This window comes from Mustela nigripes, chromosome 12, assembly GCF_022355385.1.
Source record: "Mustela nigripes isolate SB6536 chromosome 12, MUSNIG.SB6536, whole genome shotgun sequence".
In the NCBI taxonomy this organism is placed as follows: Eukaryota; Metazoa; Chordata; class Mammalia; order Carnivora; family Mustelidae; genus Mustela; species Mustela nigripes.
The window spans coordinates 156,487,804-156,513,721 of NC_081568.1; the positions used below are offsets into that span (position 1 = coordinate 156,487,804).

At 50.4% G+C, this 25,918-nt stretch overlaps 3 protein-coding genes across 3 annotated transcripts; 1 reads left to right on the top strand and 2 right to left on the bottom strand.

Annotated features, from left to right (window-relative positions):
• Positions 1 to 16,091: 16,091 nt before the first annotated feature.
• On the bottom strand, positions 16,092 to 16,656 carry LOC132027467 (histone H2A type 3). Its single transcript, XM_059416306.1, has one exon. It carries the CDS (start codon positions 16,581 to 16,583, stop codon positions 16,191 to 16,193), a length of 393 nt encoding a protein of 130 aa, XP_059272289.1. The 5' UTR covers positions 16,584 to 16,656; the 3' UTR covers positions 16,092 to 16,190.
• Positions 16,657 to 16,860: 204 nt separating this feature from the next.
• Positions 16,861 to 17,367, top strand: LOC132027469 (histone H2B type 3-B). The gene has a single exon (XM_059416307.1). The coding sequence runs from the start codon at positions 16,897 to 16,899 to the stop codon at positions 17,275 to 17,277; it is 381 nt and encodes a 126-aa protein (XP_059272290.1). The 5' UTR covers positions 16,861 to 16,896; the 3' UTR covers positions 17,278 to 17,367.
• A 3,976-nt stretch (positions 17,368 to 21,343) lies between these two features.
• LOC132027672 (histone H2B type 1-F/J/L-like) lies at positions 21,344 to 23,520 on the bottom strand. Its single transcript, XM_059416430.1, has 2 exons — positions 23,492 to 23,520; positions 21,344 to 21,892 (listed from the first exon to the last, which is right to left on the bottom strand). Exons 1-2 carry the CDS (start codon positions 23,518 to 23,520, stop codon positions 21,412 to 21,414), a joined length of 510 nt encoding a protein of 169 aa, XP_059272413.1. The 3' UTR covers positions 21,344 to 21,411.
• Positions 23,521 to 25,918: the final 2,398 nt, after the last annotated feature.

Here is a 25,918-nt window from a genome sequence, read left to right on the forward strand (position 1 = left end):
GGGTGAATCAGGGATTTCTGGCCCCGGAGCCCTGGAAGCAGTCCTGTGGGGCTCAGCTTAGGCTTCACAGCTGGGGGCTTGCTTTTCAGACAACAAGAGCTTTTTTCTGTTATCAGATTTCTGCTTTTCGATTCTCAGGGGACTCAAGTCCACTCCCTGGACATAAGGTAGAATGTCACCTGGTTCCATGTGTCCGAGTGAACCAACAGAAAACAAGGAATTGGGGGCTTCCTATTGTGTACCCGCTCCAACTCCGATTTGAAACCGTGATCTGTACTTTGTGTATGTGGCGATGCCAATTGAACAACCCCCCCTCTTTTTTTTTAATTTTTAAAGATTTTATTTTAGAAAATGTGAGAGGGGCAGAGGAAGAGACCAAATCCCAAGCAGACACCACACTGAGCACACAGCCCAATGTGTGGCTCAACCTCATGACCCTGAGATTACGACCTGGACTGAAACCAAGAGTTGGATGCTGTTTGACAGAGGCTCCCAGGTGCATCAACCTTTTTTTTTTTTTTTTTTTAAATTAGAAAAAGAAAGAAAGGGGAAAGTTTTGTTGCCTCCCAAGTTGGGATAGCTGCCTGATACACAGGGCTCCAGGGAAGGGACACTGGGTGGAGGTTTCTATGTGATTTCTACCTAGAGTTCCAAGTCATCTTGGAGAACATTCCAGAAAATCACAGACTCTATCTTCTTAGTATTGTGCAAGGCTGTACGATTTAAATCTTATGGTAGCTAGGGAGCTTTTCTGTTTTTCTTTGTGTTTGGAATGCTTCTTTTTGGTTATATGTATTTTTAATGATGCAGACACACAGAAAGAGAGCTCATGCTTGGAGTCATTTTGACGTTGGCCGACGTATAGCTCCCCTGGGAGCCAGAAGTAGGACCCACACTCTTGAGAAGCTGAGAGTTTCTTTATCACAGTAAAATCTCTGTGTAATTAGTTCAGTTGACACTTTTCATGACCTCAGGAACTGAGTTCTCTGTGGTTCCTACTCCCTCAGAGATGCCAAAGCCCAGGGGAAAATCACTCCCCAAGAACACAACTCTCCCCAAGGTCATTTGTCCAGAGACAGCCTCCGACCCAAACATTCCCCCCAAAGTTTTGGCTTGTCTAGGACACATGCATTGTATGGGTCAGGCTGTGTGTGCTCTGTGCATACATTTGGCTCCAATCACCGTGATGAGGAGAACAAAGGCCAGAGAAAGGCCACTACAAGGAAATCCCCTTATAGCTTGCAGCCTGCTGGTAAATCCTGGAGGTGTGCTGAGCATGGCATACTTCTCTCAAGGAACTCGCATGTGCCTTAATGTTGACGTTTGATTTCAGACTAGAAACAACCTCTTCTTGACAATGACCAGACCTCTGGGGGCCTGTTGACCTCATTCTCATCCTGCAGAGCTTCCTTAGAAACTGAGCTTCTCTCTATCCTCCCTCCACAAACTGACAAGTCTGTCATTGCATCCATCCTGCGTTGGAGGGAAGCCCTCCCTCATCTAGATGGTTCTTCCCTTGCTCTCATCATTTATGGTGTTTGCCTGTGCAACTCGGGAAATACAGCATTATGTGAAGCGTGGCATTGTAGGTCCTTTGTAACTTTTTCCTTTTTAGAAGGTGGTGTTTTCTGTTTTGGTGAATAGGGGCAAGAATTTCATTTTTGTACTTTTTTTGATCTCATGAATCTCTCTGGTCATTTGGCAAAGCTCAGACTATTTTAAAACATTTAAAAATGCATACAATGAAATGCCTTAGAATGTTTTTAAATGCATGACATTTTTTTAAAACTGCGAAGGAAGTCAGAGATACTGAAATACATTGTCAAAATATATACAAAATTAATTTGTCATATAGTTATGCATATTATATATTTAGTTGCATGTATATAAATACATATGTTTATTACTGCAGTGAGTGCAAAGGTCCGCTAGGGAAGGGCTTGTGACTACTGCCATTTGGAAGTGGCCGTGGGCAGGAAGGACATTTAGAGATCTCTGTATGGCGAGGATCCCATCTGCGGTCCTCTGCTTAGCACATCGGTTAGACTTTTACTTGAACCTCTTTTTATGTAATTGGCCTAGAGCTTGAAATATACATTTATGACCCATCTAAGTCGACTTTGCTTATGTATGTATTTAATTTTTTATTCTTACAAATATTTTCTTTGTGTATTTATTTATTTAGAGAACGTGTGAGTGCAGGGAGGAGCAGAGGGAGAGGGAGAATCTCAAGCAGACCACACACTGAGCACCGCCCCCCCCCCCCGATGTGGGGCTCAATCGCATGACCCTGGGATCACAACCGGGGTCGAAACCAAGAGGACACTTCACCAACTGAGCCAGCCAGGCGTCCTGCCACTTTGACTTTTATATATTTATTTCTTTACTTATTTTGTCAGATTTTTTTTCTTTTATTTGACAGAGTGAGCACAAGCAGGGAGAGTGGTCAGTGGAGGGAGAAGCAGGCTCCCCGATACAGGGTTCGATCCCAGAACCCCGGGATCATGACCTGAGTGGAAGGCAGATTCTTAATGACTGAGCCACCCAGACACATCCAATTACATATATTACTCCTTTGGTCATTGTCACACAGTCCTTACATATTCTGGGTTTTTTACATAAAATATTATTCCATCTTGTTTCTTCATTTCCATTTGGGAGGCTTCTACTGGCCTGTCTTCAGGCTCCCTGATTCTCCCCTCATCCAAAGCCGGCTGGCTGAGCCCGTCAGAGGCAGCCTTCCTTTCTGTGTCAGCCCGTCTGTCCACTTCATTCACTCGAGTCCTCAGCATTTTACTGCAGTTGTTCTAAATCCCCAGTCTGAAAATTCCAGCACCTGCATCGCCCAGCATGTGGTCCTGATGGCTGTGTGTCTCTTCATGCAGGAATCCTTACTGTTGGCCATGTCTGGTAGTTTCTGGTTGATGGCCAGATGTGATGCTCACACTGAGTGATAAGAACTTGAGAGAGTCAGGGTTCATTGGGAGGACTTGTGGTGTTCTGGGTATGGGGTTGGGCTGAGCCTGGGGCAACGGTAGCTCTAGGCCCCAGAAGCTCCTTCTGTCTGGCTGATGCTCTAGAGCATCCAAAGTAAATTATATATATAATTACATGTATGTAATACATAGATCTTAAAATAAGAGGATTAATTAAAAGGATACATCTATGTATCTTATTCATTCTATTTGTAGGGAGCACCGAAACTAATACACAGCTTTTCAGAGAAAAGTGAAAATAAACAAAACAGAAATGTCTTAGACATGGGGGCTACAGCACTGAGAGCAGGCTAGATGAAGTGCTTGCTGCTTTCTCAGTAGGTTGGGGTGGGGCTGAGCTTGACCGCGGTGCCAGGGCCAGTTGGTGAAGTCAGGGTTAGGGTTAGAAGTCAGGGAAACTGGGTTGGATTGTACAGGTTACAGGCAGCCAAGAATTTTTGAGCGTTGTAGAGAGATGAATGCTTTTGTGGATGGCACCTCCTTGAGTGCAGGCGCCCAACGGGCAAGTGAATGACAACAGCCATTCTGCCTTTTCATCCCTCAAGGGGCAGACGAGCTAGCCAGGTGCGCTGTGTCCAGAGGCACCAAGCCTGTCACCCAGTACCAGCTCCAAGTGAGTTTTCGGAGCGTCAGAGCCAGGGTCCTGTCCAGCGGCTGTCTCCAGGGACCCCTCCAGCATTCATCCAGTTTCCAGCAGGAAACACAGCAACATAGAATGATGACTCAGAAAACAGGTTTTGCTAACAGATGGTGCTCCTCCCATGACAGGCTGCATAGGACCCCTCCCCAGGTACATAGATTGGAGAACTGACGTCCAATACAACACTTTGATTTTGGACTTCTAGTTTCCAAAACTGTGGGGCATTACATTCCTTTCTTTGTTTTTAACATGTTTTATTTATTTACTTGAGAGAGAGAAAGCGTGCAGGAGCACAGAGGGAGAGGCCGACTCCCCACTGAGAGAGAGCGGGAGGTGGACTCCATCCCAGGACACTGAGATCATGACCTAAGCCAAAGTCGCCCTTTAAACCTTTTCTATCAATTTCCCAGCGAGCTTTATATTTTCATGAAAATAAGCCTACTTCTCCCAAAATCATCCTTGTTTATTTTATTTACTATCATGAGTGACGGTTTTCCCATTCGATTTTGTACTGACTCAATGGATGAAAAGGAAAGAGAATTTAGGACGTGACTGAATTTCCAGGGGAGCCTGTTCAGGTGTGCTGCTTCTCCAGGGCAGTGGCTCTCCAACGGTACCATGCATCTGCACACCGACGAGCCTGGCGGAATGCATGGCTGGGCCTCATCCCCTCGTGACTCACTGGGCCTGGGGTGACTGGACTTGGCCTTCCTGACAAGCTCCCAGGTGACTTGATGCTGACTAAGTACCGCACTGGAAACACTGCTCTAGGATTTACAGGTGTTAAAAACCACCAGATACGGTAGGAAAACTAGCAAATAAACCCACAAAACACCCCCAAAACCTCTTTCTCTACAATCTGTGATATTGCAGAATAAAGACTCTAGTAGATTTCCTTGCCCTTCAGAGCGTGATGCTATCTTCATTATAGTCGCGCTAGAGCTTCCTCCCTGTGAGGAGCCACGCATTACTCTCTATAAATGTGATTTCCCTGCTCCAGCAGCACCTGCGCCCCCTGGGCCACAACTGCCTTCTGACTACAGCTGCTTTCGGTGGGCCCCAGCCCTCAGGAGCGCTCTTGGGAGGGCTTCTGTGCTCTGATTGGCTGGGTGCCCCAGCTAATGTATCCAATCAGAGAGCTGAGATGCCTCCGCTGTTTTGAATAAGCTCTTTGGTCCAATCCCACTTGTCTGCTCCCAAGCCCTCATTTGCATGCGGGCCATATAAATAGGACCGTCGCTGTTTCAGCTCTCTCACCCTGCGCCATCGCCTCTGTGGGGGAGCTTCTGCACCTGGGGGGACTTCACGGTGGCTGTATCAGAGGGTCAGAAATACCCTGATCTCCAGACTCACCACTTTCTGCAGTACATTCCGAGACCCCCTCTACTAACCCAACTCCTGCCGCTACGTGGGGGGGGGACGGGGGTAGGAGAAGAATAATGTAACAGGATGGGTCCAGGAGGGAGACAAACCTAACACAGGAGATTCTTTTTTTTTTTTTTTTTTTAAGATTTTATTTATTTGACAGAGAGAGAGATCACAAGTAGGCAGAGAGGCAGGCAGAGAGAGAGAAAGAGAGAGGAGGAAGCAGGCTCCCTGCTGAGCAGAGAGCCTGATGCGGGACTCGATCCCAGGACCCTGAGATCATGACCTGAGCCGAAGGCAGCGGCTTAACCCACTGAGCCACCCAGGCGCCCTACACAGGAGATTCTTAATCTCACAAAACAAACTGAGGGTTGGGGGTGGGGAGGGGGTTGGGAGAAGGGGGGGTGGGGTTATGGACATTGGGGAGGGTATGTGCTATGGTGAGTGCTGTGAAGTGTGTACACCTGGCGATTCACAGACCTGTACCCCTGGGGCTAATAATATATTATATGTTAATAAAAAACAACAGCACACTTCATACTGGTTTTCTATGGTTGCCCTAACAAACCACCTGAAAGGCGGCAGCTGGAAGCAAAGCCAGTTCCTTTCGCAGTTCTGCAGGCCAGAGGTCCTTGCTCAGCCGGGGCCCACTGAGGCTCAGGAGCTCAAATCAAGGGATCCTCAGGGTTGCTCTCCTGACCCAGGGCTCCGGATAACCTCCCTTCCCCCCCGCCCGAAGCTCACGGAGGCTACAGGCAGCCCCTCTGACTGCTAGCTGGCCCAGCGTGGGCTGTCTTTTCCCCCAGCCATGGCCCTCATTTCTTCTCTGGCTAGCCCGGGGTGCCCTGCAGCCCGGGAGGGTTCCATCCTCCCTCAGACTTCCAGTGTGTTCTGTGCTGCGTCTTTCTTACCCCAGAGGACAGAGCTCCCTCCTGGTAAGCTGCCTGTAATCAGCTTGGGAAATCTAGGATAATGTCCTTCTCTGCAGATCTGCAGCCTTCATGACAGCTGCAGGTCTGGTAGGAGCAGAGGAAGGGGTTGGGTCTGGTTACCAGAGATGTCTCCACTCAGATTTTCCCTTAGGACATGTGGAGTTGTCCATTATTCAAACCAGTGAGGTTCTGTAGTAAACACGAGGCTCCTTCCTCCGTTTGTGGACCTGGGCATGTAAGCAAGGTTCACATGCTCACGTAGATAGCCACAGATGGCTCAACCAAACGGGATGTAACAAAGCTGGGATGTGTGTTGATTTTGTGTTAGAAAAGTGACCTGGTGGGGTGCCTGGGTGGCTCAGTGGGTTAAAGCCTCTGCCTTCAGCTCAGGTCATGATCCCAGGGTCCTGGGATTGAGCTCTGCATTGGGCTGTCTGCTCAGCGGGGAGCCTGCTTCCTCCTCTCTCTCTGCATGCTTCTCTGCCTATTTGTGATCTCCATCAAATAAATAACTAAAATCTTAAAAAAAAAAAAAAAAGTGACCTGGTAACACCGGGGTGTGTCGGACAGTCCTAACACAGAAGAGGTGTTATGTCTGAGGCTCTCCAGGGCGGGAATATTTGCTTGCCTGAATGATTGAATATACAATCATGGGGGATGCATGGGAAGTTAGAGTGAGCAGATGTTATGGTTGCATGGATACAAAATGTATTTGTTCACAGGGACGCCTGGGTCGTTCAGTCGGTGAAGTATCTGCCTTCGGCTCAGGCTCAGGTCATGATCCCAAGGTCCTGGGATTGAGCCCTGCATTGGGATCTCTGCTCAGAGGGGAGCCTGCTGCTTCTTCCTCTCCCTCTATCTACTGCTCTGCCTACTTGTGCTCTCTCTGTGTCAAATAGACAACAACAAAAATCCAAAATGTGTTCACAGAAGAATTCGTCTGCTCTCAGTAGAAAGAAATGAGAGGAATCATAAGTGTCAGCCTCCTGGGATCTATTCTACACACATAAATGGCCATGTCTTTGGTGAGGACCATATGACCAGGGTCATGCTAAACAAGACGACCTCAAAGTCTTTGTGGCTCAGACTCCAGAAGAACAAAAACATAGTTAACCCTGGAACAATGCAGGGGTTAGGGTGCTGATCCCATGAGCCCTTGAAAATCCATGTGTAACTTCGGATTCCCCTAAGACATTACTGTTAATAGCCCATTGTTGATGGGAAGTCTTTACTGATAACATCAATGGTCGGTGAACATATATTTTGTATGTTATATGTATTATATGCAGGATTTTTATAGCAAACTAGAGAAAAGAAAATGTCATTAAGAAAATCCTAAGGAAGAGGGGCACCTGGGTGGCTCAGTGATTAAGCCTCTGCCTCCGGCCTGGGTCATGATCTCAGGGTCCTGGGATTGAGCCAGGCATCGGGCTCTCTGCAGGGAGCCTGCTTCCCCCACCCCCAACCCTGCCTACTTGTGATCTCTGTCAAATAAATAAAATCTTTAAAAAATTATAAAAAGAGAAAATCATAAGGAAGAGAAAATACATTCACAGTATTGTAATATATTTATAAAAAAATCTGCACTGTTCAAACCCGTGTTGTTCAAGGGTCCACTGTAATTTGTTAAATAACTGGGTTTCCTTTAAAACCTGGGAAATTTCAAATGCATGCAAAAGTAGACAAAATAGTAAAATAGACTAGATTTCCGCAATTATCAAAGACCAATTTTTGCTCTTTTATATTTTTACCTTCCACTGCCTCAGGTTATTTGGAAAAATAAAATCTGAAATATTGTCTCAATTCATGCATACATATTTTCCTGAGTTCCTAGGGCACTGCAGTTGACTAAAACACGTTTGTTTAATATTTCAGGGTCATAATTAATGACGCTTCTCAACAAATGGCAGATCCTGTCTTCCAGGTGTTTTGTCAGTTACAAATCTTCTCAACAGTAGACTATACAGAACTTATAAGTACTAATAAAGGAAAATTTTCAGCTTCTGCTCTGGGTGGGCCCCGCTCCTGGGATACCAGGGAAGCTATACGTTAACATTTACTAAGGTGAGGGATGCCTGGGTAGCTTAGTGGGTTAAAGCCACTGCCTTCGGCTCAGGTCATGATCCCATGGTCCTGGGATCAAGCCCTGCATAAGACTCTGCTTGGCCAGGAGCCTGCTTCCCTTCCTCTCTCTCCGCCTGTCTCTCTGCCTACTTGTGATCTCTGTCAAATAAATAAATAAAATCTTAAAAAAAAAATTTGCCAAGGTGAAAACGATTTGGTAAAACCTTAGAGCACGGGCTCTATTTCTGTCGCCAGCCTGCCTGTGGATGTCAGACTCACCCACAATCACGGGAGCCCATTCCTTAAAACACATCTCTCTCTGTTATCCTATTGCTTCAGCTTCTTGGACAATGGAATTACCACTCTCATTTGTCTTTCATCCCTGGTTGTAATAGGCCAAGTCTTTCCTGGTGTGTTAGCTTCCTGGAGCTGCCCTAACAAATACCACAAATTGGGGGGCTTACAACAGGGTGTAAGCAACCCCCCACTCCCCCCACTCCATGCCTGAACTGGAGGCCAGAATTCCCAGATCAGAGATTCATGGGGCCATGCTTTCTCCAGAGGCTCTAGGGGCAAATCCCTCCTGCTTCTTCCAGCTCCTGGGGGCTCCAGATGTCCCTCGGCCTGTGGCTACTCCAATCTCTGGATCCATGTTCACCTTTCCCCCACCATGTGTCCACCTCCCTCTGCCTTTCTTCCATCAAGAGACATATAGTTGCATTGAGGGCCAGAAAGATCCAGGAGAAGCTCCTCCTGCCAAGATCCTTGATTTCCTCCCAGTTCCCACTCAAGGTAGAGGCTACACCCAAGGTCAGTGGAGCAGGGGAGCTGGCCCCTGGGGTGAAGTGTGTGGCTTGAGATGGGGAGACATTTGCTGAACTCCAAGCAGCACAGGGAGGGTTAGTGCAGGGCAAGCCCACCTCAGATCAGGAACAGAAACTAAGCAAAGACGCAGGAGAGAGACGCAGCTAGGAAGAGACAAGGGCACAGCACACTGGTGACCTCTCAAATTCGCATTGCTACATGGAGTAACTCTGATGGAAAAAATATACAGATATCCCAGCTGGCTCTGCCAAAGGGAAAGGCCTGGTGAGAGTCACGTGGAGGAAAGGAATGCTCTCATCTTTGCTAGTGCCTCCCAAGAACCAGTTTTACCCAGTGTTGGTTGTGGGAAACTGTCGAGGACCCCCCAGTGATCCCAGGACTCTGGAAGATCAATCTGTCTTTGCAGGAGGGACACAGATGTCACCACGAGGAGAGAACAGTAGCCAAGAGAAACAGGCATAGGAGAACATCAGTGACTACTTCCCCCCACCCCGCGGCCACTGGGAGGGGCTTACCCCGCTCTTCACTGCGTCTGCAATATTAATTTTCATCAGGACCAAAACCCCTTGGACTGTGGTTTCTGCACACCCTGAGTGCAAAAACGTAAAACAAAATAGCTGAATTCATGTTTTGGGTAAACAAACAAACAAACAAACAACAACAACAGCAAGAAACACCACCTAAATCCAATCTGTGTTGGTCATCATCACTAAGTCTCCCGGCCTCCGAAGATATTGCACATTCCACTAATTTACCTCAGTTGTGCCCCTGTCTATCTGGAGACAGAGTCAGATCCCACAGCGCAGGGCTCAGTCCCACAGGACCACCCCACCCCCGGATCCCACGCCAGTGGCAAGTCCATGTCCACGGTTAGCTAGAATGTTCAGCCTACACGAAGATTACAGCCATAAGACCGCAGAAGGATGTAAATGAGATAGTGTTGTATTCTAACCGATTTCGGTAAACAGGAAAGTGCTGACATACGTGGGTATTGGGTTCTCAAGCCCGTGTTTATCTGAACGCTCGGATGTGGACATGTGCGTATGCCTGTCGGCAGCAAAGAGGGAAACAAAGCGTGCACAGAGAAACGGTGCACTCCGAGCAGGGGGGAGGAGGGGAGAGACGCAGCTGGCCGGCTGGGAGCTCAGGGTGCTGGCCGTGGTCCATCCCTGCGCGCACTGGAGCAGAGGCTTGAGGAGCCGTCACCAGACAGACAGAACGATCCCTTTCAGGAACGGCGGGCGCACGGGGCGCTTACAGCAAAGGAATGCGCGTCCCTGAGAGAAATCCGTGATGTCCAGTGTACAGACGCCGGTCAGCATCCGCCAGGGGAGCAGCGGCCAGGCGGGGCGGTCAGCATCCCAAGGCCACCGGGGCATGAATTCGCCTGCGTCAGGCTGCAAAGGCTTCAGGGCTTCACCGCGAGAGTCCCGCACAGCCCGTGGGAGCCGGAGCCTCCGAGCCCTCAGTCAGCCTCGGCGCGCGCGCCACCAGCCGCCGGCGACCTTGCCCTGCGCCCCCGCGTCCCCGCATCCCGGCCTCTCTGCACCCCGCGTTCTCGTGCGCCTACTTATCCCTGAGCCCCCGCACCCCCGCATGCCTCAATCTCTGCACCCCCGCATCCTGGTATCCCTGCATCCTTTGCGCCCTCGTATTCCCCCCCCCCCCCCCTCCAGTATCCCGTCACTCCTGCTTCCCTGCCACCTGGCACCCCCAGCGCTGTCCCCAGAGCTCCGCCGCTCTCAGGGATTTGCCAAACCTCCACATCGCGCGCTGCCTTCCCGGACCTAGAACCCTAAGACCGAGCATCGCCGCGATGCGCCGCCTGGCGGAGGCACTAGGCCGGCCAGCCAGTGCGGCCCCCCTATCCCGAGCGACCCAGACCAGCCCGGGGACGCCCAGCGCATGCGCCGCATCGTCGGGGAGCGGCCCAGAGATGGCGACCCGGCTCAGCAAGCCCTCGTCCCTTTTTCCATTTCAGCAAAAACAGCCATGCACGCTGTCCGCGACTGTCTTGGTTGAGGCCGCGCCCTTCGCCAGCGCTCCCTCGCATCTCGGAGCCTGCGGGAGGATGGCCCTCTTTCTTGAGTCCCTCGTTTTCTTTTCTCGGTGACTTCATCCCAAGGAAACCCGGCCTGCGTGCAGCCCCCGGACCGTTTTGGGGCAGCGGTACCTTCAAGGGCTTTGGAACCAGGCAGCTAGGGCTCTTCCAGCCGGACAGCACCAGATGGCCGGGCATCCCACGCAGATGTGCACCCTGTGAATGGCACACCTATAGGGGCGCTCGTCACGCCGCGCCTCTCCACGTGCACAGGTGTCCTTGGGAATCAGGGCACCCAGGCTTTGTCCTGCCATGGCGGAGCTGTGAGAGTCCATGGTGAGGGGTAGTCGGGCTCACCTGCCTGGGGGTAGCTGGAGGCTAATGTGCTTTCCAGTTCACTGCAGATATTGGCACGGAAAGGCTTGCAGGCCCATCAGAGCACTCAAACAGGTGGATTATTAAATCCATTGAAAACTCCCAGCAGAACCACGAGCAAGAGATGGTGTCAGTGGGGAGGAAGGCTGCCCCTCCCAACCCCAGGCACACCTGTCCCGTGTCCCTGTGTCCCTCCCAACCCCAGGCACACCTGTCCCGTGTCCCTCCCAACCCCAGGTACACCTGACCGTGTCCCTTCCGACCCCAGGCACGCCTGTCCCATGTCCCATCGCTCCCCACTGCCTCAGCCTTCCCGTTGATGCTGGGGCCACCACCGGATGCTGGGCCCGTGCACACAGGTGTGGTGTCTCTGCCACCCTGGATAGGCTCACCTGTGGAGAATCCCAGAGGTGGCTGACTAAGACCTAATGGAAACTGAGTGTCTCCAGGGTGATTGCTTCATGCCTACTGCATACTTACTTATCCTATTTAGTGCCTTCTGTATACTTTACACTCACGAATACTTAGTGCACAGATGCCCCACATTGGACTACTTTGTGTCTTGGTTCTCTTGTATCTTTAAGCCCCACTCACTCTCCTCACCTTTATCTACACTCCCATCTTAGGACATTTATCCATTCCCCTCCTGCACCCCAGCTGCCCACTTTTATTTCCTTGTCTTTCCCAGTAGAATGGAACATTCTAACGTCATAGAACAGGTGCTCTCCCTGGGAGGCTGCAGCCAGGCTGAGGAAATGGGAGTGCAGAGAGCGGAATGCATGGCCGAAGGGAGGCCTGGCCTGCCCAGAAGCCAAGAGTGCTTCTTAACCATGGAGTGCATGTTTATATCTACTGCCTGATCCAGGATGACCTTCTCATCTCGAGATCTTTTCATGACACCTGCAGAGACCCTGTCCCCAAATAAGATCACACTAACAAGTTCTGGACATTAGAATGGGGTCATATGTATTTTGGTGGTGAGGGCACTACAGGTGGGCTCCCGGACTCTCCACGGACAGGACCTGCTTTCCGACATTCCCCATGTGCTGATGATTTCCACGTGGGCGAACCTGGCTGGGGGGACCATGAAGAGGTGCAGCCATGGGGGTGTGCCTCCGGTGGAGGGTGCAGGCTGGCCGCCAGGAGAGGGGAGCACTCCCTGTTAGCAGGGTGGGAGCCCGCATCTCCAGGAAGGCAGCTGCCAGGGATGGCATTTGGGCCACACCTCTGCCCTGGCTGGAATGAGAGCAGGAGGAGAGAGGACACCTCTCGTTGAGCCCCAGGACCTGTGGTGTACGACAGCATGGCTCTCATGGACGGTGGAGATTTCTTCAAACTGGGTACTCAGCAAGCCTCAAGACTTTTTGTGAACCTCAGCATGGGCCATGAGTCCCATTGTGCAGGCTGGGCCTCAGGGGACTCTGTCCTCAGGAGACAGTGTGAGGAAGTTGAACTATCCTTGGAGAGAGCCTAGATACAGGAAGACATAAGGCCCCCAGGGTTGCAACGGGGGCTCTTTGGAGCAGAGCTTTCCTAGGAGACTTCACATCAACCACTGACCTACCAGATAAACACCCCTCTGCCTCCCCCCAATCCCCAGACCCTCCACGGCTGAAACACTCGGGGCTGTTCCATCATGCTGCAGGAGAAAACTGGCAAGACAGGATCCAAGTAGGGCTGTCCGTGGCTGGGGTGAGCTTCGGACAGGGCAGTGGGTAAGGAAAGGTGTCTTCGAGGCCTGAGGGCAGTGCTGGCAGGAGAGGTGGTCATGGGCCCCATGGTCTCAGGGGAGGAGGGGCGCGCCAGGATGTGGTCTCCCCAGAGAGCTGCCTGGGATTCAGCCACCCACATGGAAGGGAGTGGGCAGAGCGGCAGATGCAATTCTAAAGGTTTTTCTGGGTGAGAACAGAGAGAAGAGCAAAGTCTTGGTGAAGCTTGGTGACCAGTGCATGGAAACAGACCCTCCTGGGAGCAAGAGGTCAGTTCTGGTGACCAGGCCTGGGACCTCCATGCGCAGGAGAGCAGCATGGGGGTGGAGCAGCTGGGCTCCACCCAGACCTGACAGCTCTCTAGCTCTCTACCAGACCTCCTCAGGGCATGTCCCCTAACACTCTAGTTCATGGTCCAAGTGAATACGTAAATTGAGGGGGTCCTTTATGCTTGTTCACTTGAGAGTCTTTTTTAAATTTTAGAAAATTTTCATTTTTAAAAACAATTTTTCATTTTTTAAAGATTTTATTCATCCACTTGAGAGAGAGAGAGAGATCACATTTGGTGGGGAGAGGCAGAATCTGGGAGGAGAAGTAGCGCCCCCCCCAGCAGGGACCCCAATGTGGGACTGCTTCCCAGGACCCCGGGATCATGATCTGCGCCAAAGGCAGACATTTCACTGAATGAGCCCCCACCCCCGCCCCCCTTGAGAGATTGTTGACCACATTGGAAGTGGACAGAGCAGGGAGGAGCTACCCAATGTGGGGCAGGGGCTAGGACAGACCCATCCAGGCCCAGGAGAAGGGCAGTTTGTGTGATGGAACCTGGCCCAAGGGAGTACAGAATTCCAGAAGCTGGGAGTACTTTCCTGGCTGTGGTTGTGAATGTTACTGCATTCTTCCTGTGGGACTTTGTATCTCCCGGGCTCACCTTTCTCAATAAACTACTCACCCCACAGGGACGTGGAGAGCATGGCAGAGGTAATCCGAGGCCCGGGGATAGGGTACATGGGACTTGCCATAGTGAGCTGGGAACAGGCCTCTGATCTCCAGGCTCTGTAGAGGCTAGCGGTCTGCCCCATCTCCCCTCCTTCCCCAGCGACTGGCAAGCATGGATCTCCTCCCCACCTGTATGGCCCCATCCATTCTGGCTATTGTTTAGACATGGGATCACACCCCATGTGGCCCTTTTGTCTGGTTTCCCTGGTAGACATGTTTTCGAGGCTCATTCTCATGGTAGCGCAGGCCAGTGCCACAGTGTGGTTGAATGGCGTTCCACAGTTCACTTACACATTTGTCTGTGGGGACGTTTGGGCTGTTTCTGGCTTTGGGAACATACAAGTCACTAAGTCATTGTGGGTACCTGGGCTTGGGACTGCAGGGCCATGTGCTGCTTTCTTATGGAAGCGAGGGTCCGAGGGGCTTCCTGTTGCACAGGTGGGCAGCTCTGAGCATTTTATCACATATCTGAGCCAGGTAAGCCCTGACAGAGAGGATCGGTCAGACACTAGACCAGAGCTGTGCAGTTGAATTTTCCATGAGGACGGTGCTGTTCTGTTCCCCTGCTGTCCAATGTGAGGCTGCTGGCCACAGGCGGCCAGGACACCTGAGAAACTGCACCCTTGTGTTCAATTTTAAATCACTGACCCCCGAACAGCTCTGGTGGCTTCTCGGTCTCTACAGGGGACAGCTCAGCCTTGGAGATGACGGACGAAGGGCTGCCTCCAAGAACAGTGTCCGCCCCCCACCACTGCACAGCCTCCCACTTCGCGTCCCACTTCTGGAATAAAAAATCGGGAGCTCCCCAGAGAGACTCGGCAAACCTCAGCCCCCTGCTCCTGAATATTCATCCTTTCTTAAATGCCACGGAGGGATTTGACGACATACAATGACCTACATCAGTATCAATGCATAAACACAAATTTCTGCTAGAGCTGAAGACGGTCACTGGACACACAATGGCCAGCTCGATTTCCAGAAGGCTCTCTAGGGTCTTGGACATCCTTGCAGCTTGTGTCCCTGACATGGGGCCTGCTGAGACACGTGCTCTGCTAGGTTCCTCCGCTGCAGTGGAGTCCTATGTTCTGGTCCACGTGGATAGGTCAGCCTTGTACTCCCTGGGTGTTTATTTCTTTCACAGCAGGAGGCTGTTTTCCTAAGACCAGCAGATGTGTGCTGAGCTCCAGATGGTGTCTAGGGAGCCCTGGTTGAGTAGACCTAATTTTAGGAAGTGCAAATTACATAATACTCCTGAACTGTCTCACCGGCCTGTCTTTACTGCTGTAAAAAATTAATGAAAACAATAAAGACAAAGATAGTAGAAATAACAAGTGATCAAACTGTGCCAGATGCTGTCTTAAAAGAAATTATTACGAATCAACCAGTGAATCCCTCTGCCTCCACGACTTGGCCAGGACCCTTGGGATTGTCCAACTCCTTTATTACACCACATGGAGCTTGTGGACAGTCCCCTTCCGAAATAGCCACACCCATATTACATGATCTGATAATACTTTACGCAGACTGAAGTCACAAACCTAGTTTTCCTGACGAAACTCAGTGGACAAATTGTCTTATTCTCTCATTTTAGCTATCAGCCTAAAGGACTCGGATTCATGTTTCACCAACTCAGACTGAACAATTTTAATTCTTTTAAACATTCTATTTACAGTAACATTTTCTTTAAAAAGTTAACACTCACCTTAAAATTGGTTTCTTAGAAAAGATTGCAAACGCCTCTAGAACAGGAACCCTTTCCGAGACCCTCGTGTTCAGATCAGATCGGAACTCGGATGGTTTCCAAAAACTTCGAAACATCGTCCCGCTCAAGCACCTTCCCATTTTTAAATGTAAATCCTAAGGTTTACGGGACCCCTTCTCTCCACGAAGGACGCTTCTCCAGTACCCAGTGAACCCACCGGGTTCTGCAGGCCCGGAGTGAGCAAACGGCCTCTTCCTGGCGGCTCAACGTGGCCCAGTAGCACAGGGACAGGCACCTTCCCGGCGAGCGGTAGCCTGGGGGGAGGGCAGCCACGTGTACGTGCGCACCCGCGGCGGCACACCAGCCCGGATCGTGCCTCGTACCCGGTTCCCCGTGCGCCCGGGAGGTCGCAGCCCTAAGACAAGGAACGGAATTGTGCTCAGTGCGGCTCTTTTCTTGAGGCTGGGGGTGGCTCTGAAAAGAGCCTTTGGTGTCACGGGGCCCCTGGGGCGCACGGCCGTTATCGGCCCGCCTCCGCGGCCTCACTTGCCCTTGGCCTTGTGGTGGCTCTCGGTCTTCTTGGGCAGCAGCACGGCCTGGATGTTGGGCAGCACGCCGCCCTGCGCGATGGTGACGCGGCCCAGCAGCTTGTTGAGCTCCTCGTCGTTGCGGATGGCCAGCTGAAGGTGGCGCGGGATGATGCGCGTCTTCTTGTTGTCGCGTGCCGCGTTGCCCGCCAGCTCCAGGATCTCGGCCGTCAGGTACTCGAGCACGGCCGCCAGGTACACGGGCGCGCCCGCCCCGACCCGCTCCGAGTAGTTGCCCTTGCGGAGCAGACGGTGCACGCGGCCCACCGGGAACTGCAGGCCGGCCCGCGAAGAGCGTGACTTGGCCTTGGCACGCGCCTTGCCGCCCTGCTTGCCTCGGCCAGACATCTCCAAGTCGGGCGCGGGGAGAGTAAAAACCTGAAAAAAGACGCCAGTAGCAACGACGCCGCTAGGCCCGGTGAGCCCTTATATATGGTCCAGAGGTAGCCGAGCCGGCCTTTTCCGATTGGATAGCGACATCCACCAATCAGAAGAGGAGACCGCCATCCCCTAATTTGCATGCGCCTTTTTCCAGTGGTGACGTGACGTAGCACTTGAGCCTATCAGGGACGGGGAACTCTGGATCCTTCATTTGCATACGGGACGTATAAATAGAGTTGCTCCGGCTCTTTCTTCTTTTTGTTTGGAGAGATCTGCAGCCATGCCTGATCCGTCCAAATCGGCGCCCGCGCCCAAGAAGGGCTCCAAGAAGGCCGTCACCAAGGCGCAGAAGAAGGACGGCAAGAAGCGCAAGCGCAGCCGCAAGGAGAGCTACTCCATCTACGTGTACAAGGTGCTCAAGCAGGTGCACCCCGACACTGGCATCTCGTCCAAGGCCATGGGCATCATGAACTCGTTCGTCAACGACATCTTCGAGCGCATCGCCAGCGAGGCCTCCCGCCTGGCGCACTACAACAAGCGCTCCACCATCACGTCCCGCGAGGTGCAGACGGCCGTGCGCCTGCTGCTGCCCGGCGAGCTGGCCAAGCATGCCGTGTCCGAGGGCACCAAGGCTGTCACCAAGTACACCAGCTCCAAGTGAGGCGCACCGGCCGCCCCGGAACCCAAAGGCTCTTTTCAGAGCCACCCACACAATCGAAAAAGGGTTTCGAACACGGTCAAGGATTGTTATGTGAACCAATTACGTTTTGTGCGTCCTAGCGGTTTCCTGGTGGTTGGGGATGTGTGCGTGCGCACGTTAGTGTGTGAGTGTGAGCAAGAATGTGGAGCTATTCTGTTCAGAGTTCTGGGACGGGAATCCTGGCCGGGCGTTCAAGGATCCCATGTCCACCCTCCCCTTTTCTTAGGGCTATTCATGCGTCACCAGTCGAAGTCGGAGCCTTGAGCTTCTGCGTCCTCTGGTGGCTGCAGAGTGTATCCCGGCCTTTGCGCGCGTGGAGTGCGCCTGTGGGTGAGGGGCGCGGGGCACCTCCAGGAGGCCCTCGTGTCTACCGTCCCTCCTCAGTGTCCCTGATGAGTGAACCCCGGAGGTGAGGACTCTGTGGTTGCCTGGCCCGGGCGGTAGCGCCTGGAGCTGCTTCCTTACCCAGACCAGATCTCGTCATCCCCCCCCCCCGCCCCCCCACCGGACCAGACCTCGTCATCCCTGCCTGGACCAGGCGTCGTCATCCTGGAGCGGTGAACGGTTCTGGGAGGGTGTTTGCGTGGCTGGATCTTGCAGCCGCAGAATATTTGGAACCGAAAGGGAAATGGAAGCGTCTCTGTGCGCGGGAGCCAGACGTAATAAGACGAAACCTGCGGGTAGCTGTAATCTATGCGGGGATGGGGGGGGCATCAGCTCAAGAAGTCTGTAATCCTCCGTAATTCCACCTTTTATGAACAAATTAGCTCCTTTCCCTCTCAGTTACACTTTTATTTTCTGGGAAGCGTCAGTGACACAATTCCCCTTTGAATTTAGGGCATTTAATTTGGAAAGTGTCATCTTGGCTCAGAGAAAGCGCTTCAGCACAAAGAGTCTTCACTTGGGAAAAGACATCGCTTTTCCTTTTGCTTCGCTTGGCTTTTCTTATTTGCAAATAAGAGATGCCCAACAATCGCTTTCTTTGAGCAGTTTTGAGTCTTAGATGGATAGAAAGGTAGTGTCTTCAGCTCAGGCAGGGAACACATAATACACAATGAAAGAGAACAATCGTGTTTTTCCAAATCATCTCTCCAAAGGAAGCCGGTTGGGTACCGCCTGGGGGGTGGGGGTAGGGGGTGTCTGAGGAGGGAACGTCACCCCGCCCCAGCGCTGAAGCCCACCCACCCACTCCTTCTGCGTGGGTCCAGGCTAAAGGGATTGGAAACCTCACGCGTTTTTCGGTTGGCATCTAAAATATTTTTTTCCTTAGTTCTAATAGTTAACAAGGACGCAAATCCCAACACAGGACGTTTTAAAAAGCAAAATGGTCACAACCAAAAATTGTAAAGAAATGTCTGAATATTTGTAAAGTTCTTGAGCTTTTATACGTTTTCAAAATCTTTTTTATTGAGGACACAGGATGGGTATCTTTTGAAATAGCAATTAGATACCATAATTCATAAAACATTCATGATCAAATTCTTGGTTAACGCTGAGATAGTCTAGATGATCTTTTTTTCTCCCTGAACTCATTCCCATTGCACTTCTCGGAATTTCATCCAAATGTAAGATTTATTTTTAAGTGTTTTATCCATGACCTTTCTGTATCCAAAAAATAATAAATAAATAAGAGATATGTAAATTGTAACTTAAAAATTTTCGTAGGTGACAAAAAGCGTTTACAAAATCATCTGGACAGTATGCAATTGCTGAAAACATGTTTTGGTACATAGACATTAAATATAATTATTTAAGTAATACTCAATCAGCATATTAGTGACACCTATGTCATTCAGTGAGATTGATGGGTTTTCCCTACCTTTTGGGCTCCCTTTATGCATCCATGGGCACATACAGTATTGTCGTGGTTACAGTGACAGTGGTTACAGTGACAGTGATGTGCCTCCTCGCTTTCCCTTTCCCTTTTTTTTTTTTTAAGCTACATGCTCTGAAACAATATTTACAAACAAAACAAAACAAAAACACCCAAACAAACCCATACATACAGAAATTTTGTCATGGCTATTTTACTCAAATCTCTCCCTCCTAGTTATAATTCCAAAATTTGAAAACGGTCGTTTGTCATCAACATTAACACTTGTTAAGAGATATCTGATTCATAATGAGCACTACAGAATCCAGCCCTCCACTGTGAAGCAGGGGTGTCCTGGGGGGGGGGTCTGTGCCCTCAGCCCTCTACTCAGGTGGACTAGGAGTCTATCTCGAGCACTTCTGGTAACAGGAAACTAGTCTCCCAGATCCACGATTCTCTGCCTGACTTATGAGCGTAAGACATAGGTTTAATAAAATGAAACTTGTCTCCAGCAGTGTGTGATTGGGCTAGCAGTAGGCAATAAAAATAAAATAGAAGCTGAAGAAACAATTCTCAAATACAAAGGTATGAAAGTGTCTTGTTCTGGATAATGCAAAATGCAGATTAATTTCTGTCTTTTCACTGCTCTAGTACACACACTTCATTATCATGAAAAAAACAAAGAAAAAAAAAAAAAGACTGCATCTGTGTGCTCAACAGTAGGGTGGAGGCTACAGAGAAAGCCAGCAGCAGCCCCAGACAGAGAATGGGCCTGGTTGGGCCCTCTCCTCCCAGCGCATCTATAAAGGAAGATGCAGGGTGTTGAGAATTTATAATCAAGAAATGGAGGGAAATTGAGTACAGAGCCCACATTTGTAATAGGGCTACAGAAGAGAAACAGAAATGTTATTTACATTAAGCTGGGGGTTGGAGGAAATGCTGACAATGCGGGGTACTGACAGTGCATAGACTTGGAGAGGGAGGGCCCAACACAGTGGTGGAATCCTCTGGGTTTGAGATCATGAAATAAATGCTCAGATCTGGAAGGCACTGGAGGAATTTCGCAAGTTTCCTGTCTGAGGCGCATTTAAGACCACTCCCCTACCCCCATCTCAGCTAAAAATTCCAAGTCATATTTGCTAATTAGTATGGAGTAAACCAGAGATGGAGTGGCAGGGGCTATCCCTTTAATAAAATCTACAAAAGCAATCAATCTACTGTATAAAAGGTTAAATGCTGATGGGAGCGTGGTAGTCACTGGAGATGGCCAGAGTTCCCTGGGGGAGAAGAAAGGGGGCAGCGCCCACCTGAGGGAATCAAGTGTCGAATCCAAATCCTGGGAGGCCTGCTGGCTTTCAGAGACAGAATGCTCTTGGAGGTGTTCTTTGTAGTTTGGGAGTCATTAGAACAGCGGGATGTTTTTTAGGGTGAGGGCAGCTTGACCTGTCAGGCCTAGTGCTTTGGTTATGAAGGAGGCAAATTATACCTCCTCTGCATATGGTTCACCTTGTTTTGTTTTGTTCTTAAATGCCTTCCTTTCGTTTTCTTAAAAAGGCTCTTTCCACTGGGTGTTACATGAAACTGGTAAGTTATTAAAATCTTCATCTGACACTGATGATATACTACATATAAGTTGGCTAACTGAATTAAAAAAAAACTAAAATAAAAATGCTCTTTCACGGTTTACTGGGCTTCTGTTAAAAGTATACACGTTTTTCGAAAAAAGAATGAGCAATGTCCTACTAGGAGGATTTTTAGCGGACTAAGAGGGCGGAGGGCACAATCTGCCATTTTCCTTTTTTCCAGCAGAAACGCGTAGTCCGCATAAAAAACTACTTAAACCCAAGACTCTTGGTTTTGGCCAGAAGCTTCTGGGTCTAGTGAGGCAACAGGAACAGGCGCCACCGCCAAGGCTGCGCCACAACACCCAGGGCCTCACTCACGTTGCGCCCAGCGTACCTGATCTCACCCATTCAGGGACAGGGGGGTCGCTGGTGGGGAGGATGGTCCGAGGACTTCCTGGAGGTGATGCTCACCCTCACCCCACCGGGTCCCCGCCTAAAGCCAAGGCGCCCTCCCTCTTCAGTTGCTGGCTCGCTGGAGACAGACCCAAGAGGCTTTTGCAGGGTACGCGCCTTTGAAGGAGCTTGGCTTTGGCCGGGTCTTGTGCCCCAGTTCCCCCATGGAACAGCCCCTCACAGTCAGACCGGATGGCACGCTCCCTTCTGCGCCCAGAGGCCGCTCTGAAAAGAGCCTTTGGGTTCTGAGGCGGCCGGCGCGCCTCACTTGGAGCTGGTGTACTTGGTGCCCTCGGACACGGCATGCTTGGCCAGCTCGCCGGGCAGCAGCAGGCGCACGGCCGTCTGCACCTCGCGGGACGTGATGGTGGAGCGCTTGTTGTAGTGCGCCAGGCGGGAGGCCTCGCTGGCGATGCGCTCGAAGATGTCGTTGACGAACGAGTTCATGGTGCCCATGGCCTTGGGCGAGATGCCCGTGTGGGGGTGCACCTGCTTGAGCACCTTGTACACGTAGATGGAGTAGCTCTCCTTGCGGCTGCGCTTGCGCTTCTTGCCGTCCTTCTTCTGCGCCTTGGTGACGGCCTTCTTGGAGCCCTTCTTGGGCGCGGGCGCCGAACAAGAGGGTTCTGGCCTGGCGTGGGGGGTAGGGGTGGCGGGCCCGGCGGATGGGGACGGCAGCGGGGTAGGGTACGGATGGGGATGGCGGCGGGACGGCCGGGGCGGCCACCGAGGCAGATGGGGGCGGCTTCAGGGCAGGGGCGAAAGCAGGACTACGGGCGACTGCGGCCAGGGCCGGGACAACGGAGGCCGAGGAGGGGCGGCCGGGCCCGGAGATGCGCTCAAGCCGGCGGGACGACGTGGAGGCCCCCACATGCGTAGGCTGGGCAGGCAGCGCTATTGACCGCCCCATATTCAAATGAAGGCTCCAAATCGCTGGAATCAGATTGGGCCGCTGGCAGCGCCCGCCGAGAAGGCTTACAAATAGAAGATGCCGGCTCTTCTTTTCTACTGGACAGCAATCCAGCCAATCCGAAGACGGGGCGCCGCGCGCGGGCTGTCAGGTTGAGCTTCTTTGTTCCCGGCCAGAGGGACTTCTTTGTTTAGTCGTAGGTTCTCGATGGGACCGAAAAGGAAGGGTATACGAATAGTAAAATAAAGAAGTAAAACCCGGTCTAACCCTGCGTCTCCATCACCTCCAGTCAAGGGGCAAGCGCACTTCTGAGGCCAAAGGCTGGGGAGGAGAAGCTGATCCTTACTGAGCCGAGGGGAACGGGAATAACTCAACTATTTACTTCCCATCGTTTCCTCCCCCACCCCCTCCGCGAGGCCAGTTTAAGGGCTCATGAGCAAATCCAAAGGTATTCTTAGGAAACACTTAAAATACAGTAAGGTACTTCTCTTGGAAGTGCAGCTGCAGGGCGACTTTCAGCTGGAGGGAGGAAATCAATCTGTGTCAAGGGAAATAGCCCTCCTTCCAGTTGCTTCTTTCAAGGCTGACTAGTCCCCTCTGCAGTGACAGGTACGCGGTAAGTGCTTGATACATAGGATCTCTTCAAGTCTGCTAAAATATGCTATGCTTAGGGGCACCTGCCGGGCGCAGTGGGTTGAGCTGGATTCTTGGTTTTGGCTCAGGTGGGGATCTGGGGTCGTGATCTAGGGTCGTGATTTAGGGTCGTGATCTCTGGGTGGTGGGATCCAGGCCCTCAACTGGATGCTCAAGGGGTTGTCTGCTTGAAGATTCTTTCTCCCTGGCCCCCACTCGTGGGCACACGTCCACACGTCGGGGGTCCACTCTCTCTCTCTCAAAGAAATAAATCTTTAAAAAATCCCACGGTCAAATGCTAGTGTTCTCTAACTAGGCTTCTCACCAGAACACAGGCTTATGGAACTGTTAAAAGATAAGCTGAGGCCTATTAAAAATGTTAATAATTTGTTTGAGCAAAAATGGGAGAGAATCAGGCAGAATCCAATTGAACAGATATAAAGGAGTTCTAAGGAGCAGTACAAAATGAAAAACATGTATAGACAGAACTCAACGTGAACAAGAAGTCACATAAAGCAAAGAAAGCATTATTGCAAGGTCAATTTCCTTTTATAGGACAGCAGGGGCCTATCATCTCACTGGGGCTGATCATGGGATTCCTGACAGGCTCCATCCTGGGAGATCTGACACTTTCAAAACACTGAGTCTTGCTTAGGTGTTGTGGCCCTTAGCATAAGGCACTCCATTTTGGACCTATTGTCTTTTTTTTAAAATTTTTTATTGTTTATAAACATATATTTTTATACCCAGGGGGGGTACAGGTCTGTGAATCACCAGGTTTACACACTTCACAGCACTCACCAAAGCACATACTCTCGCCTACCTCGCATGGTGTTGTGTTTACCTCGCCTGCAAAACTTTACAATAGGAATTAATTAGAGCACTATTGTCTTGTTTTTTATCAGAAGTTACCAGTTCTTGAGTTGTCTCCTCATTTAATTAATTCCTATTGTAAAGTTTTGCAGGTGAGGTAAACACAACACCAGGCAAGGTAGGAACAAGGCAAGATTTATTAAAGGCACTCTCCTGCGAAGGCGAAGTTTCAGGGCTCAGAAGAAGGGGAGACAGGAAAGTCACACTGGGAGGAGGTGGGCACTCTCTGGCGACGTTTGAGGTTCGGTGACTCCAGAGTGGGGAGTCAGTGAGTCAGCGAAGTTGTGCTGGGAGGGAGTCGCCCAGGGTCTTCTATCTGGCTAAGGCAGGGCATGGGTTCACATCCATACACCGTAAGGTATTTGGTAATCGGAGGGTATTGGGGGGGGGTCCTGATACTTCTGTTTCATGCATAGGTATCGGGTTACCTATGGAGCCTTGACCTGGGCAGACATTCTTCTGGTGGGAGAGTCAATGGTTAAGGAAGGGGGTTGCTGGAAGTTGGCGATCCCTGCCGTCATTTCTAGTCATTTCTATTGTTCTGCCTGCATTCCAGGAGCCACTGATCCAACACCTATATGTTTTCACATCTGAGAGACCATCAAGGAGCCAAGCACCGATGCAATCACACGAGGGTTTATTTGACAAGCTTAAGCTTGGGCCCAAGTATACCCGACACAACGGAGTAGGGACTTGGACCCCAAACCAGATTACAGTCAGAGTTTTTAAAGGCAGAGTAGGGGTGGACTGGAGGTAGGTGAGGACAAAGTGGATTAAGTCTCTAAGGAATTTTGGAAGCAAGGTCTCCAGGACCTTGAGGGGCTAGCATTGTTGGGAGAAAGATTATTTATTACCAATAATAAAAATCTTCTTGTGAGACCCTTTAGATGTCTATCAGTGGGCCATATGCTTGGGAATGATTCTTGACACTATCTTGGAGGTTTAGAGATAAAGGAATTGTTAAAGTAGACTTATGGGATCCTGGTTGGACCTGTTGGGGTAGGGGGTTGGTCAGGCTAGGATTGTCCTTAGCAAAACCTCAAGGTGAGGACACTTAAGTCCCCAGGGGAGACCCACTCTGTCTTTTTCAGGGGCTTGTCAGTAAGTAAGGAATTTTAATGATTTTCTTCTGCCTCTGTTTCCCACATTAGCTAAAGTTGAGGTGGGATGGCCTTAATTTTCTCGGCCTCCACACTATAACCCTGAGTTAAGTTTCCCTATATGTTAAATGCCAAGAGAAAAACAAAAGCTGTTAGGAATTTCACGTTTCTCACTTACTTCCACCTTATTAGTCAGAAATGCAGAATCTTGGGCCCCACATCAAAGGTATTGACTCAGAATCTGTATTTCAAACAGCTCAGATCTGGGGGGTGGTGTCACTTTCCTGGCCACTTTAATCACCCAGGGCATTCTTCAAGTAGGCCAGGAAACCTAATGGTGCCCCCCAAGATGCAATGGCTCACAGCTTCAGGGCAGTTAGCAAGATTCCTTCAAGATACCAACACAAAAACCTTCCACATGCAAATATGTCCTCTGAGGTCCATGGGCCTCTTGACTTGTGGGTGCCTGAGCTGCTTTGGACATACTGAGCATTAACCATTTCATCTGTTTACCTTAAAAATATGTAGTTGATTTAGCAAGCATTTTTATAGAGCTCATGATGAGCTAGGTAACCATTTATTAAATACTTAATTCAATGTGGTGCCCATAACAAGCTTTCCAGGAGTGCACTGTCATCAACTCCATTTTATAGATGGGTAGCAGAAGGCTGAAGAAAATATGTCCCAAGTTAAAAAGCCCCTGAGGCGAGAGCTGACCCTGGAAATTAGGTTGACTGGGGCCAAGCACCAAGCTAAGTGCAACCTCGGATTTTAAATAGTTTGAATAGCGAACTTCATTTCAATTTGAAGAAGGAAGGAACGCCACTCATGATGGGGTGAGTAGAAGAAAAATCTTAAAACACAAATGCTTTGCTCTGTGTTTATGTCTCTGATCAAAAAAAGAGTCAGAGGTTGTATAATTTCTGCTGCTATAGAAAGATGACATTATAGATGAAATTGCACCGACTTCCACAGTCACTGATTCTGTTAAAAAGATAAAGTCTTTGAATACAAGGCACTTAAGAAAATAGAGAGAGCTTGTTTCTGGATCATTTATGCAAACCACTTTGGCAGATATCAGTACTGTGTCCTCTGGGAGAGTTGCTGGGTAATGCACATATGCGATGGGTCTCACCTCCCAGCACCACTGGAAGAGGCCAAAGGCCTGACCTTCCACAGGAGGTGTGCTCCCAGCAAGAAAGGTTTTCCTTGGGACTGTGCCTTTGGCTCACACTTCTCAGACATCCTCTCACAA